The sequence below is a fragment of the Microplitis mediator genome, chromosome 3 (genome assembly GCF_029852145.1).
Source record: "Microplitis mediator isolate UGA2020A chromosome 3, iyMicMedi2.1, whole genome shotgun sequence".
NCBI lineage: Eukaryota > Metazoa > Arthropoda > Insecta > Hymenoptera > Braconidae > Microplitis > Microplitis mediator.
This window is the reverse complement of record NC_079971.1, coordinates 6,091,640-6,107,864: the sequence shown is the minus strand read 5'-3', so window position 1 is coordinate 6,107,864 and position 16,225 is coordinate 6,091,640. Positions and strand designations below refer to the sequence as shown.

Genomic DNA, 16,225 nt, shown 5'->3' with positions numbered 1-16,225 from the left:
TTTAACAATCAACTATTTTTTGATAGTAAATAATTTTTTTATTAATGTCAAGGTTTTAAAAAAATCACGTGATATTTAATACCAGTTGCAAATAGTAAATCAATTAATTTCTTTTAAAAAAACAAAACCACATTTTTATTTGGCGAAAAAATAATTTTAACATTACATTAAATAATTCGAAATTGTAACTAAATATTTTTTATTGGTATGATAAAAATTCCAGGTTTTAGTAAATGGTAAATTTAATATATTAATAATTAAAATTTTTAAGTTAAATTGACATTTATAAAATGTCCACTTCACTTTCATTTTTCTAATAATTCTTCCGTGACTATCGATTGGCTTTTTAACATAAATTTTGTGTTAATTTTAAAGTAACTCTTAATAAATGTTGATAATTACAATTTTTGTAGCAAGCAACACTTTTAAAGTGTTAAATAGTAGATCGATTTAAAATTTTTAAGTAACATAGTGAAATGTGTTGATTTAACACAAAATAATCAACACAAAAAATTTAACGGACCGTTTTTCCCACAGACACACAATATTTTTTTACTGTGTAGTTTATTATCGAATTGAGTCAGACATTTTATCACAATCAGCTAAAAAGTAGGTTTTAAAAAAGGGAGAGGGGAATTGTGGATCTCGAAAAAAATTAATTTTAAATTTTTATAGCGGGAAGTTCAAAAAAATATAAATAAAAAAAGTAGAAATTTTTTTTATTTTCTCGAGGCCAAATAATTTATTATTATAAATAAATTTTTATACGTAATGATATTAATTCCGAGCTTATCAATCATAAAGTATCATAGGGCATTAAAATTCTATACAAAAAGTCTATTGAGTCGAGTCTGTATGCCAGACAGTTTTATTAGTAATTAAGATTTGAAGTTAATTCATTTTTTTAATTAAGATAAAATCACTTACTTCCACTAAAGTTTACATAAGACGAAAAAAAAAATTAAATGATAATTTATTTAATGTAAAAAAAAAAAAATGGACCAAATGGATGAAATCGAAATTCTAAAAGTTGAACATTGATTGGAATATTTATTTTTAATATTAAAAAAAAAGAAATGGAAAAAAGTAATTTATTTTTTATTTAAAATATCAAATGTGATATGACTGAATAATCTTTTTATCATTTGAATTTATGGCAACCTTCAAAAACTTTTATTTCTATGACAGAGTATATATACATATATAAATATATAAACGACAAGACCTATTTAAATGGTATGTAAATTTATTAAAAAGTCCGTAGGGACTTAGAACTAATAATACTTTGAGATTAAGCTGTCAGAAAATTTATTCGCTATTAAAAAGAATAACGTGCTAATTACTAAAATTAATAAACTTCAAAATTTAGTTAAATTTTTTTTTTGAATCTTGAAAATTGTTAAAAAAATCAGCATTTGAGGAAAGTCGTCTCTGTCACTCTTGCGCACGAACGTTACGTTTCTTATTGCAATAGCAAAGAAAATGGAAATGGTCCGGAGTTCGGAAAATCTTAAAATTTTTAAATTAAAATTTCTGTCTAATTATTCGAATTTTAAACTAAAAATATCAATAGTAATTTAGTTTATAAAAAAAGTACAAGATAGTTTTTTTTAAAGAAAATTTAAAGCTCTACAAAAAAAGACTGAAATTTTGAAAACAACGCATTGAAAATTTTTGTTCAAAACAAAAATAATTGAAGACCCGGCTAATTAAATATTTTTTGTTAAGGGAAAAAAACGGACTTCAAAATTTACACTGTAAAAAATTGGGAGCGAATTTGGGTAATTACGGATTTTATTTCAATCTGAGTTCCGGAGTCACTTGGAGTTCCGGAGTTTTTTTAAAAAATCATTTTGCATAAGGAGTAAATAGGGCGTTTGTCTTTTCAGCGATTTGAATTTTATTTAAATCTGCATTCACTCCGATTCGGAATTTAAATATTAAAATAAACTCCCATTGGGAGTAAACTTCACTCCGAGGGAATTAAATAAATAAACAGTCATCCGCTTCCCAATCACTCGGGGTTTAATCCGCGATTACTCCGAAAATTTTTTACAGTATAGTTATAATTAATATGTGGATAGTAATCCGAAACAATTAATAGATTCGATAGCTTTTACTTTCGGCATAGTGGAAAATTACTATTCCATAAGTAAAAAATACAAATGCTTAGTAATTTATAATTTTCGATAACTCATTTTACTATAGAATAGTAATTTCTTTCTTTTATCAAAAGTAAAAGCTATCGGATCCCTCTAGTGGTTTCGGGTTATTTTCTACATAGTAATTTTCGCTTACTGTAAACAAAGATTGTATTAAACACGGAAATATCGGAACCCGACTGGTTACTGTTCTGCAAACGACTCAGTACGGTTCCGCATAGTAATCAGTCTGGTGCTGCACCACAATCGAGCATTTTTTTCCAGCACCGTACTGAATCGGGTGCAGAACGGTAACCAGTCAGGTTCCAATCTTTCCGTGAATATTCAAGTTAAAGCCATTTCAATAAGTGTAAAAAAAGAAAAATAAAAAAAAATAAACTTACTCTTCCCTTGAAGATAAAGACTTCTCGCCGAATGATACTAATAGCGTCATAGCTGGTATCACATTTATCAGGAGTATCATTCCTGGGTTTTGGAGTCGAACGATGTCTCGGTCGTTGTGGCGGTGGTAAAATTGTTGTGGTAGTAGTTGTCGTATGATGCCGATGAGGTTTATTTGGTTTCTCAGGCCATCCCGGTCGTTTAGGCCATGTCGGTCTCTCGGGCCAATTCGGTCTCTCTGGTATTTCTGTTCTGTAATCTGGCTTGTAAGGATAACGATCCTGAGGCTTGTAATCTGGCCTATCTCCATTTCTATCTCTCTCTCTTTCTCGTTCTCTGTCTCTTTCCCTTTCTCTTTCTCTTTCTCTTTCCCGCTCTCTCTCCTTTTCTCTTTCTCTTTCTCTCTCCCTGTCTCTATCTCGTTCTCGTTCTCTTTCATCTGGATAACTGTTTGGCCTAGTGGGCCACGTTCTCCAGTACTTTTGGGTTGTTCGTGGCCTTGGAGTCGTAGTTGTAGTTGTTGTAGTTGTCGATGTTGTAAGTCGCGGATGATATGGTTGAGATGGACCTGAAGCTCCAGGTAAATTTGCCCAAAGTTTACCCTCTGGAGAGCCTTTAAAAAAAAAATTTATTTCATCCTTTTTATTTAATGAAAAAATTAAATATAAAATAATCATATTTTCTTGTGTAAGCAAAGATTTTTTTTCTTAAGTTAAAAAATAAAAATCATTAGATTAAAGGTTAAATTAAATATCCTGGGCGAAAGGAAGAGACAGGGACTAGGATGATAGTTGAGTGTCACAAATTGGTACAAGGAAGTGAGTAAGACGTCATCGGTCAGGATGGAAAACTCGTTTACCTTGCGGGCTTGTCGTGTCTACGTCGGTTGAATCACCGGGATTAAATCGTTGGTGGAAAACGGAAGTTATAGTCGGTAGTAAAGGAATAAGGGAGAACTAGAGTTGAATATATATATATATATATATGGGGTTCGGAGTGAAATGGATAAAATAAAGCACGAGATGGAATAAGTAAGAGAGAGAATGAGGTCGCGAAGGATAATGGGATTCCCTTGAGTATAAGCGTGGCTTGAGAGTTGGAAGAATAGTGTAACAAAAAATCAAAAGAATGTAGATGGAATTCTCGGGGGATTTAATGAAATAATCATAAGAGATTCGGTTGGGTATTCAACTCTTACAACTATAATTTTATTTTATTTTTTATCACAAATTTTTGTAATTTATTATAAGAGCTTACGATAAATCTTGGGCTTGAAATTTTTTAGAATGTTGCTTTTTATAAATTTATTAACGTTTCGTAAGATATAAAAAGAAACAGAGTCCTGATAAGATTTAAAATTTTGTTATTAAATTTTTTAGAAATATTCATACCATTCAATTGGATAAATTGCTGAGTTAAATAAAGTTTTATTATTAAATATAACTAAAATAACCCGAGGCAAAATGAAAAAAAAATTTTTTTATAAGGAAATATTTATTTACGGTTCTGAGGGAAGACGAAGTAATTCGATCAGCGTAATAAAGTCACTGCGAAATTTTGACCAAAAAATTTTGTCTATTTATAATAGATCGTTTTTTCCTGAAAGCTTCGCCTTTTTTTGACCTCAAAATTTAAGAAAATACTTAAAAAAATGAATAATATTTTTTCTAAAAATTTAAAATAATAACGGATCCGTTCCCACTCGAGTGAGAAATTCTGTGCCGTGCTTAGTCACCCGCGGACAAAATATCGTGTCACTAATTCCAAAAAGACATAATTTGATACGTCCTTTTAGTTTTAGGAAACTCTAAAATCAAAAGTGCGTACAATTATTTTTCTCATTGCTAATCATATTGTAGACTCATTCTACAGTTGAAAATTGGAAAAAAAATTTGAAAGCCAAAAGGGCACAGCTTAAATTATACGCCCTTTTGGCTTTTAAAAAAATTTTTATTTTTCAATCTTTAGCTATAAAATAAGTCTAAAAAATCGCTTGTGCGGCCAAGTAGCTACCTCACCAAGCCTACGGTAATCATTATTCAGCCAAGTGACAAGAAAGAGGCTTTTGAACTGTACTATTTCATAGCAAGCTGTATGAAGCTGAGAGCTTCATTATGTGGGACTGACCAAGGGCATCGACGATCCACTGTGATATGAAGAACCGGGTATTTGGTGTATTATTATTTATTGTGCTAGTCACATATGTTGCAATGAACTTTACCTAAGAACTATAAGTAGCATTTAGTGTTGAATGGAAGTCTTATTTTAAGTCTGTTAATTGTCTAAGTTATTGTAATGTGCCTACGTGCAACCTGTAACAGGCCAAATAGCTAAATATTTTCTCGCATGGATAATTTCTTACGGAATTACACGGAAAGAGAATTATGGGAACTTTTGCTATGTATTATGGGAATAGTTCCCATAATATTACAGGAATTGTACCCATACTTTAGGGATGGTTCCCATAATGTATGGGAATAGATCCTATACCTATAATTATAGGAAATGCTCCCATAATTTATGGTGATAATTCCTATGTTGGTATAGAAAAAAATTTTATAGAATTATGGAAACCGTTTCCATAATTTTCTTACCGTGTAATCAATTCATCTCACCCTTTCTAAAATAACATAAGTCAATATTTTAGAAAGAAATAATTTTTTTCTTTCAAGTAGTCTTCTTTGTTCCGGATTTTCATATTAATAGAAAGAAAACTATTTATAAATTTTTTTTAATATTCATAAAACTTGCGAGTATATTTTTAGAATTCATTTTTGCAAATTTTTTTTTAATATTTCATCTTGTCTCGTTTTCTTGTATAATGACCTCGTTAGATAAGAATATTGTTTCAAGCATGTTCCTTAAAAAAGTTATTCGATACTAGTATAGACAAAAGGAATCGTTACCGAGGAAAGAATAAATTTTAGTTAAAACAAAAAAAACTATATATATACGTATATATACATATATTTTTTTTTCTTTAACAAGAACAATTGTCTGGGATTGAAAATAACGACGTAGTTGGATGGCTACTTGTCTAAACTATCGGCAAGCCACAATAGTACTTGGACTAGGTACCGAGGCAACCAGAACTGGTTCGGTACGACACTTAAGCCGGGGATAGAGCTTGGAGTGGTCGCAATAGGAGAAAAGCTAATCGTAAACCAGCTAGCCCTGGTTCCACGTCGTCCACAACCTCGAGCATTTTATATACAATCGCCATTTTCAAACTCCGGCGCCGGGTCTTTGAAATGGCGAGACTCGGATAAGAGGAAGTGGTCCTACGTACACTTTGCTTTCGGGTCGCGTCTCTAATTCCGCTGAGAAGGGTCGCCGCAAAAGGAAAGACACGTTAGGTGAACGACACTCAAACCAAAATGGCCAAGACAATGTAGTAGTGGTATAAAAACGACATACTTGGGGCTCAGGGAATTCTTGATACCTGGAGATCATACGATGGCTTTTCATTTCTCAATAGGGAAAAAAGACCTTTGTAATACGTGACTTGAATTCATCATGTCATACATTTTTATTTAGATAAAAAAATTTTATATTACTCTGTATTTTTCGTGGATAAGAATCATAATTTAATTTTATCTTTTTTTTTTTTTTTTACGTAAGGTAAGAGCCCCTATACCCGCTCAGTACCATTAGTCGCTCACTTTAACTGTTTAAGGCGTTTTTTTTATAATTTTTATAAAAGAAAATTACAACTAAAAATATTATTATTGATAAATAATTATTTGTGAATCTAAATATATTAAAATGTGACTTATCAAATTATTTTATAATAGATTATAAATTTAAATTAAATGACTGTTTTCAAAATCGCGCTCAGCCGGGCATTTTTTACTTTAACGTTCATTCGTTAGATTTAATTTACGTCACGTCAAATTTTTTAAGAATTGTTATAACTATATCTTATTAAATACATTTTTAAAATTCATGAAATTTTATATTATGAAAGAATAAAGTAGTATAATTTATAAATTATTTGTCCAAATCAATAAACTTGTCATAGTTTAATTGATATTGTCTTTGAGCGACTATAGGGCCATATGTTGATCGAGTAATGGTACATGACAACTTTTAGTGAGCGACTATGGGTACACTCAAGGACCTTATTTTAAAAATGAATAATAATTAATTATCTTTATTATTCTTCAAACTTAAATTTTATTCTAATACTCGAAACTTCAAAAAATAACTATAAAAAAAAATCTGGTTTTTCATTTTATTTATTAACTTATATTGAGTGATTTAATCTCACTCTAATGAAAAGTGAGCGGGTATAGGGGCTTTTACCTTATATAAGATTAATATTAAAAAAAACATTTTTTTTTTAGATAATTTCAAAAATGAAGTGAAGCAAATTTGTATTTTTTTTTTTGCTACTTTTAAAATAATCATAAATTTTTGAATACTTTTATGGAAATTATGTGTAAATTAATGAAGTATACGAGAAACGAAAAAAAAAAAAAACATTTTTGCCATGGAAATCGATGGGGAAATACTTGAGACAGGGATGTAAGGTAGATAGTAAAGGGGATGAGAAAACGAGGCGAGGAGGAAATGAAGCGAAATGGCGACAGAAAAACGTCAAGAGAATTAAGTGGGAAGAAGCCAACTCTCATCTCCATCCGGAAGTGTCTTAACTCGAGAAAAAAAGTGAAGAAAAAAAAAGTTTTAAAGTAAGTTATAAGTAGAGCAGTTTTGATGCGCATTAAATAATTACTGAGTAACATTTAATGAAAATGAAGCCTTAAATTTGTAGTCTCTAGTCTTTATCCAATAATTCTTGCTAGTATTTATGTACTCTAGTAGCCCGCCTCGGGGTGTCTTTTATTACACAGACCTTTATTAACTTCAAGCTTAATAAAACTCTTTTTTATTTAATGCTTTAAATTAACTATTATTATAACCGCGTCAGTATTATTATTATGATTATTGCATTGATTATAAGTGTTAATAAACATATTTATTTAAAATTAATTTGACCTATTATTTAATAATAAAAAAAAATTGTAGCGTTTAAGAAATCAGTTTTATAGGTAATTTTTATATGATGAACCGCATCTGCGTATAAATACACTGTAAAAAAAAAAAACCGGAGTAAGTCCAGGCTATGTGTATTAAAATTTCAGTGTTAAATTTCAACACCGAAAACGGTTTTAAAATAGCACCGCCGAAGGTGTAAATATTCTTTACCGGTGTTAAAAAAATTTCCCGGTGTTCAAATATTTTTTAGTGGTAAAAATATTTAACTTTGTGAATATTGTTACTTACTCGATCATGAAAGTTAAACAGTATTTTTATTAATTAATTAAATTATTGGCGATTGAAACGCTGGGTGTAAAATTGTGTAATTTTTAAACAAATTACATGTAACATAAATAATTATTTTAATAAGTACATAGCAAAATTGAAATTTCCTCTAGATAATTTTCATTAAATTTTTATATTTTTTTATATGTAATACATTTTTTTTTTCTAATTTCTATACGTGGAATTTTTTTTTACACCGATTCAACACCGCCTACACCGGTGTTATTTCATATTAACACCGCGTTCGAGAAAAAAAAATTTCTTTTTCGATGCTTTCGTATGGTAGCATTCGTCCGAATAACGTCCGATATTCCCAAATACGAAAAGTATTCAATCGAGGCCGGAAATTCGCGCAAAATCGCCGCCTAAGAAAATTTATAGAAGATCTATAGACTCACGGGCTTGTGTGAGAAAAAAAAAAGTTTTCGATGCTTTTATTTGCTGGCATTCGTCTGAATGACGTGTCGACACACTTCGCTCTTGCCGGCAAACCCACCCTCGAGTATAATACCGATTCTAGATGATGTATAAGATACCATTTAAAAATTACAATTGGAAATTTAAAAATAATAGAGTAATTATAAAGTAAAAATACAGTCTTGAGATAAAAAAAGACTTTGTGAATAAAACAAGCTTCATTGTCCTAAAAAGTTAGTGAAATGAGTCAAGATAGTAATCATGGCAGGACAAGGACAAGGATAGAGTGAGTTACAGCTACAAGACACGTGCATGGATCGTCAGACTATCGAGCGACCTACACTACTGGCGTTAACATATTTCCAAGCCTATCTATCTATTACGGCAGTTATGTTTCAGTATAATGCACCAAGTACAGTATTGTATAAAAGATATTCTCAATAATGTGAAAGCTTCTCGGAGCTATTAAAGCTTTTACGAGATCCCAGTGACCGTAGTTCGTAAAATAAATTGGACAATCTTAATATCATTATGTCATGCTGATGAAAATTTATCGATCTTGCGAAATTATTGAGATGCTTTTTGTGATATTTTCTTACTCGTAAATGGAGAACATGAATTTATGAAACCGCACAATAACTCTCATCTGCTTCACTCGGCATAGTTTAAATTTTTTTAAAAATATATTTTGTTTTGCACAAACTTTTAGGTTGACTTAAAAAATATATGTATAGACTTTTGCCACTGATGTCTATACAATCATTATGATTCATACGGCCGAATCTTAACACTGTGCATCATGTAACTTTCATACCAGCGGTGTTTAAAATTTTCAAACCACACCGCGGACTTAGAATTTGATACAGTGTGTATGAATTAACTGTCATATGGTAATCCCGGTCTGACAGACCGCTAATCAAATTTATAATCAATAAAATTTTATTCAATCCACGCTAAAAAAAATGGTAACTATTACCATCTTGCAATAAGGAATGATTACTATCTGTATGTGATAATCATTATCATGCTTTTATGTTAACTATTCGTATAGTAATAATTACTATTGTCGATAGTAATAGTTACTATCTAAATAGTAACATTTTTCATGTATGAAAAATTTTTCAATTTTATTTTCTGAGATGGTAATGATTATCATCTTGCGGATAAGAATGGTTACCATCTTCGATAAGAAAAGTTAACGTAAAAGTATGCGAATCATTAAAATATAAAGATGGGAATCGTTACATCGTTAAGATGGGAAGTACACAGTAAAAAATGTTAGGTAAAATCAACACAGTTTGTGTGTTAAAAACGGTTGACACAAAATTTGTGTTGAAATTTCGACACAAACTTTGTGTAACCCCTTTTTAACACAAAGATTATGTTGAAATATCGCCACAAGAGGGCGCGAAGAATTCCACAGTAACACACAAAATGTGTTAATAAAGAGTGTATAACACATTTTTTATGTTACAAAAAGTGACACAAACTTTGTGTTAATTTAACACAAACCGTTTTCGACACAAATACACAATATTTTTTACTGTGTAAGGTACCTGTCGGGTAATAAGGCCTATGTGACAGAAATGATATTTAAAATAACCGCCTCCGCTAAAGGTTACTCTAGTAGAAGAGTCTTGCATAAAGATGTTACGACAAGTTTATAGAGTCCCGATACCACGTTCCCTGTCTTCTATATTTCATCATCCGTCATATGATGTCGTAGCGCAGAAGAAAGTATAAAAAGCAATCTAGTCTTCTGTCTTTAAAAAAGTATTGTTGCTAAATTTAAGTGATGATTCATCTCTAATACCAATTTTATTAAGTATAATTAAACTATTCTAGTTTGTTTAACCTGTAGGCCTTATTACCCTACCGTAGTAAAATAAGGCCTATTCGTATGGTTTTTGTAAAAGTTTAATTTTTTGTTTGTTTGTGGTATAAATTACCATTACTTCATTATATTTTATGGTTAATGGATTAAAATAAAGATTAATGATACATTTCGATAATAAAATGCAATATTTTCGATTCTATTCAAAATCTCCCTTAGCTAGGCCTTATTACCCGCCGGTACCTTATTACCACTTTTTTTCAGCGTGTATGTTTATCTTAAAATATTAATTAATGTGAATTTTCAACATAAATAAAGTTTACAATATTATTAAATCATGTCTTTTTCATAAAGATATAGTTTTATTCATGTAAATATATAAAGTCCTCTCCCTAAAAGTAAAAAAAACCGAGTGTACTTCTAATAGCGGTCTGTCAGACTGGCATTACCCGTAGCGTAAAAATCTTTAGGGTTACCGTTTAAAGGTTAACGATAATTGGCCTAATGGAAAGTTCGGCTCGTTGCACTGAGTACATTCATTTGCATCTTTATTTTCCTGCTCTGAACTGAGCCCTGATAAAACAGTTTAATATACGAGGATACACAGTATTCGAGTATGAAGACGAACTTCCGATAAAACCTTTTCCGAACGATGAAAGTATCAGACCAAGTAATTTAATTTTCATGTTATTAAGGTTAAAAAAAAAAAGGTTTACATTTTATAAGTATAGAATATAAGATCAATATTCGTCTGTATGGTTGGGTATGATTGGACTATACAAACTTTTATTTAATATTGTGATGTGAACTTACCATACATTTGTTGTATGCCATTTCTGTCATCCTCGGGTAATTCATAGTTCTGAGAGATCCCTTGGTACCACGGGTACATAAGCGCACCACGTACCGAACTGTGGGCGAGACCTAACGAGTGACCAAACTCGTGAGCTGCTACCGCAAATAAACTTGTTCCTAAAACATAAAACAAGGAAGTTTATCAAAGAGACTATATTAATTAAATTTATAATTAATACTTTAGTATTTTATAAGAGTACACAAATCTAGTAACAATCAAATGTTTATATTCATTGTTCAGATTATTTTGAATAATTTAAGTGCTGGAATGCATTCATTTATAATCAAACTACAGTTGAATTTCATTAACTCGGACAGTTAATCGACGGAGAAACGGAAATTTCCTGGAAATTCCGACTTATCGAATGCCCCTTCTCCTTTAAAGAGTAAACTACAGCGCATGCGCTCTTATACCACATGAATGATAGATATATAAATATACACACACATATGTGTAGCATCGGGTGGGAGAGATGTAGCTCGTAGTGGGGGTATACAACACAGTCGAGCCGCTACACGGAAAAAAATGATGCTCAAAATTTTAATAGTTTGTAGTTTATTTTTGACTTAAAATTAGTATATGCGATACTAATATCAAACCTAGATCATTATATATTACAAAATGGCTATTATTTATATTAAAATTTGATACACATAGAAGAGCAAAATTTGTAATTTCGTATATTAAAATTAATATGAAAAAGAATCGATAAATTGGTATCTACAGTTATTTATTACTATTCAAATAAACATAGAAAAATTTTAAAAAGTTACCACTTATTCGATTTATGTATATAATAAATTAATTTATAATAACGAATAAATAACATTTTATATTAATTATAAATCAATGGGATAGAATTTATAAAATAAGAGTTAAAAGTTTTCGGTATTTTGTGAGCAAAAAATCATTATTTAGTATACTAATTTTTCATTTTATTATTTACCAGTTATTCGATTTATGTATATTGTAAATTAATTTATAATGATGAATAAATTATATTTTAAACTAATATTTGATCAGTGATATCGAATTTATAAAATAAAAGTTAGTAACTTTTGCAATTTTCTGCTGGAAAAGTCAGTATCTAAGATAGCAATTGTTAATTTAACCAATCATTACTTTTTAATAGATGTATGCCATGAACTTTTTGAAATAATTGATAGTAGTTTTTAGGAATCTACAAAAATTAGTAAACTACTTTGCATTTAGTACATAATAGTACTAATTATTGATAACAGATTCCACTTTTTACTATTGTTTATTAATTTTTAATATTCTGTTTTTTCCGTATATGAACCCGCCTACAGGACTTTCAGGGAATATAATTCTAAGAATTCCGGTACCCCCACTTCTGCTTAGTAGTCGATTCTACTTCCCCTACTTTATAAGTGTGTGAGTGCGTAGGTGATTTTCATAGTTGCGTTATGAGTCCGCCGTCTCACTAATGTTTCGGTCTCATATCAAAAGACTGAAATAAATTTTTTTTTAGTTTATGGCAGAGAAATGTCTTCAAGAGAAATAAGAGTCGACGGACTTATAACGAGCGGACTCACAAAGCGACTCGACTGTATTTGAATTTTGAGTAAAAGATGTCTCGTTTGAACGAATGGACAATAGTTCATATCACACTTTTTTTTCTAAGTCCATTGATCAGTAAAAGAAAAAATAATAATTGTCCTTAGATAGAATTTATGGCGCGTTATTTTAATGATATTGAAGTGTAAGAAAGCTGACAAGTTTTAAAAAATTTTTAGTACAATTTTGTAAAATTCATATGAAAAATTAAAGCATTTAATATCGATATCATGTAATTGCTCTACGGCAATTTCGTAACTGACACTCGTGGTAACAGTTATTAATTACTAAGCGATTTATGGTTATATCGAATTAAAGGCTTTTAAAACTCGTTTTGGAGAATAAAAAAATTTATGATTTATTTAGTTATGAAAGATAGTGTCAATAATTGCAGCTGTTCGATTTTTATTGGCTCGTTCAATTTAAATGCCTGGCAACTGTGTTTTTATTTTACAATTGGATTTACTTATTAAGAGATAAAAGAAATATTGAAGATTTTTACAGGCCATTTACTTTATATATTTTTTTAAATTTTAAGTAAATAATTTATATGAAAAAGTATTGTACAACTCAATTGCGAAGCAATGAGATGTGTTCTGCTAACGTTTACTCGGTCTCAAATGATTTACTTACGTAGAAATGATATTTACACATAATCAAATATGCTCAACTAGAACAGAATTCATGGCTTTTGAAAGATAATTAATTAATGAATGAAACGAACACAATTTTCAGCCAATCAATTAATAACAATAATTGCAAAAAAAAAGTTGTGAAAAAAATCTGCACACTGTAAAAAATTTGCGGAATGAACGCAGATTAAATCCGAAGTAAATGAAGAGCGGGTGACTGGGTATTTATTGAATCCCCTTAAAGTAGAATTTACTCTTAGAAGGAGTTTATTTTAAAATGTTAAAACTCTGAAGTGAAGTGAATGCGGACAGAAATAAAATCTAAATCACTTCGAAATTACTCCGCTAAAAAAAACTCCTTATTTACTTCGTATGTGAAGTGACTTTTTATCAAACTCCAGAACTCCAAATAATGAAGTGGATTCGGATTGAAATAAAGTTCGTAATTACTCCGAATTAACTTCCGATTTTTTACAGTTTACATTTTAAAATATTTCGAATTTTACATGACCATAAATGACATATGTGAAATATTCCAAGACAGTATTGTAACGAGTCCCAGAAGTATGGCGTTATTTACTATACTGTATAGTACTGGAGCTATTGTATTGCTCACACGTATGCACAGCAGGCACGGCGAAACAGCATGGCCCTGAGACCCATACTACAATGCCGAGGGCACAATGCTACTAGTTTTTCCCGCCATAATTTCTGGCGTATCAATCAATGTATACCATCGTATTACCACCAAAACTGTATAGATGTCGTTAGAATAGGTTTATCGGCCAGAAGCATTGTGGATACGGCAACGCGGTTTGGGCCTGACGGCCATACTGACGTTGCGGCGCCCGCGACAACTATTGCCAATGTTACTTTTCCCACAATGGTTGAACCATCTATACATACAATTTTATAACCTATAAAAATCTTCGATACCATACAGTATGGCGTTCACGCCCACACAGTAAAAAATATTGTGTATCTGTGTTAAAAACGGCCCGTGTTAAATTTTTTGTGTTGATTATTTTGTGTCAAATCAACACAATTTTCTGTGTTACTTAAAAATTTTTAATCGATCTACTATTCAACACTTTAAAAGTGTTACCTAGTACAAAAATCGACAGTATCAACATTTATTAAGTGTTACTTTAAAATCAACACAAAAAAAGTGTTGAAACGACAGTTGAATTGTGTTAAAAAAAATGTCTTCCTTCTATTCACGCGGGTAGCGCCATTAAGCATCAGTTTTGCTTGGTTAGTTATTATTTTTGTGACATTGATTTTATTTATTTTAAATTAGACATAAAAAAATTAAGTTGACAAAGTTCATGATTCGTATAGTTTAAAAAAAAAAAAAAAATATTAAAAAAATTGCATCTGTGGCTTTTTTACTTTTCTACGTGCGCACATTTTTATTTTTTTTTCGGAATTGATTTGTTGATAAGAAAATTCAAAAATTGTTAACTGTCTGCTAACTTTAGGATCATGTTTACTATCACAAAATAGTTGAATGTTAAATAATAATTGTTGACACTTTTAATAACCTAAAAATAATTCATGGTACAAAAATTAAATGTAAAAGTTAACATTTTCTTTGTGTCGCCATTAACATTTAAAAATTGTTGCAGTTTCTTCTCATATTCGAATTGTGTGTTGAAATTTTAACACAAATTTTGAGTTGAAATTCAACACAAACAGTCTGTGTTAAAAAATAACACGAATATTATGTGGACCGTTTCTTACCGTGTACTATTTCTTAAATTACTCTTATTAACGCGCGCGAAGCAGGCGAACAGCTAGTAGTTAAAAAAAAAGTTGCTCTCACTAATTATACTGATTATTATTTTATATTTGAAAAAGTTTTTCCAATAATTCGATAACGTAATTACGATTTTTTATTTATTTCATTTTTTTTATTGTTAGAATTCCCACAAAGTTATAGAACTTTTCTAACCGACTCGATTGGCAACAAAAAGGAAGAAAAAAGTCTTTTTAGAAGTTTATGATTCCATACATAACACTTGAAATGTTTTCTTTCACTCATTCTACAAGGATTCTCCTCCCATTTGTTGACGTCACAATAATGAACCGCAGTACGCTTGTCTGACTTTCCGTTGAGAAATTTACTTTTTTTTTTATGTTTATATACTCTTACCCTAGAAATTTCACATCGTTGAGTTGAATATTTTTCTTTCATATTATTTCCCAACAACTTCAAAACTTATTCTTATTTTTGTTCACAACTGATTTGTGATTGCAATCGCTGAGATGGATTTATATAACATACAATCTTTGTTATTTGACTTATGATGTTTGTCTTTTTCAGATTTATGCTATACTTTTTTTTCTTTGCTTATATTTCATTTATATAATAGAGAACTGGAAAAATCACATACATATTGAAATAAATTTTTAAATATCTATCAGAAAATAAGAAACTGAGCAGGCAAGTTTTTATATTTTGCTGATGACTGTTGTATTCAGATCTCAATGCTTACGTACTTGATGCATGTAGGATTCAATACTCATTGGAAGATATACCCAATGCGTGAAATAAATCCGGTACAAAATAAAAAAAAAATAAAAATGAAAAGTTTGCTATTCACTTGATATACATTACTTATGTAACTCATGCTGACGAATACGCCGCTAACTGACTAAAGACAGCCTCATAAAATTTTATATTAAAGTTCAGTCCTTTCTGATTGGTCAAAAGAGTGGTTTAATATATATTAAAACACTCATATTTATATTAAACCACTGAATTTTAGTGAAATGGGCGGAGTATATTCCTACCCAATAATTCAAGCCAATAACTTATCTATCACTTTTCTCTCTTATGACGTCACTTTGAAGTTAGCTGCCTTATTAACATGACCAAAATCTCTAGACTGCACATGCGCATTTAATTAATCTATTAATCTAATCTTACATATTTCTATTAATTGATACGACATAACACCAAAGATGACTTTTTTTTATAGAGCTAAGTTTTTTTTAAGTGAATACTACTAAACAAAGTATTCAATTTCTGGAAGTA

The 16,225-nt window shown here is 30.1% G+C and overlaps 1 protein-coding gene across 2 annotated transcripts in view; it reads right to left on the bottom strand.

Moving 5' to 3' along the window:
* Positions 1–16,225, bottom strand: part of LOC130664414 (matrix metalloproteinase-2) — a 195,668-nt gene that overhangs the window by 4,691 nt on the left and 174,752 nt on the right. For both annotated transcript variants that reach the window (XM_057464265.1, XM_057464266.1), the window contains exons 8-9: positions 10,933–11,091; positions 2,546–3,156 (exon numbers count right to left, since the gene is read on the bottom strand). In XM_057464265.1, coding sequence (XP_057320248.1) covers positions 2,546–3,156; positions 10,933–11,091 — 770 coding nt within the window. The remainder of the gene's footprint in view (positions 1–2,545; positions 3,157–10,932; positions 11,092–16,225) is intronic.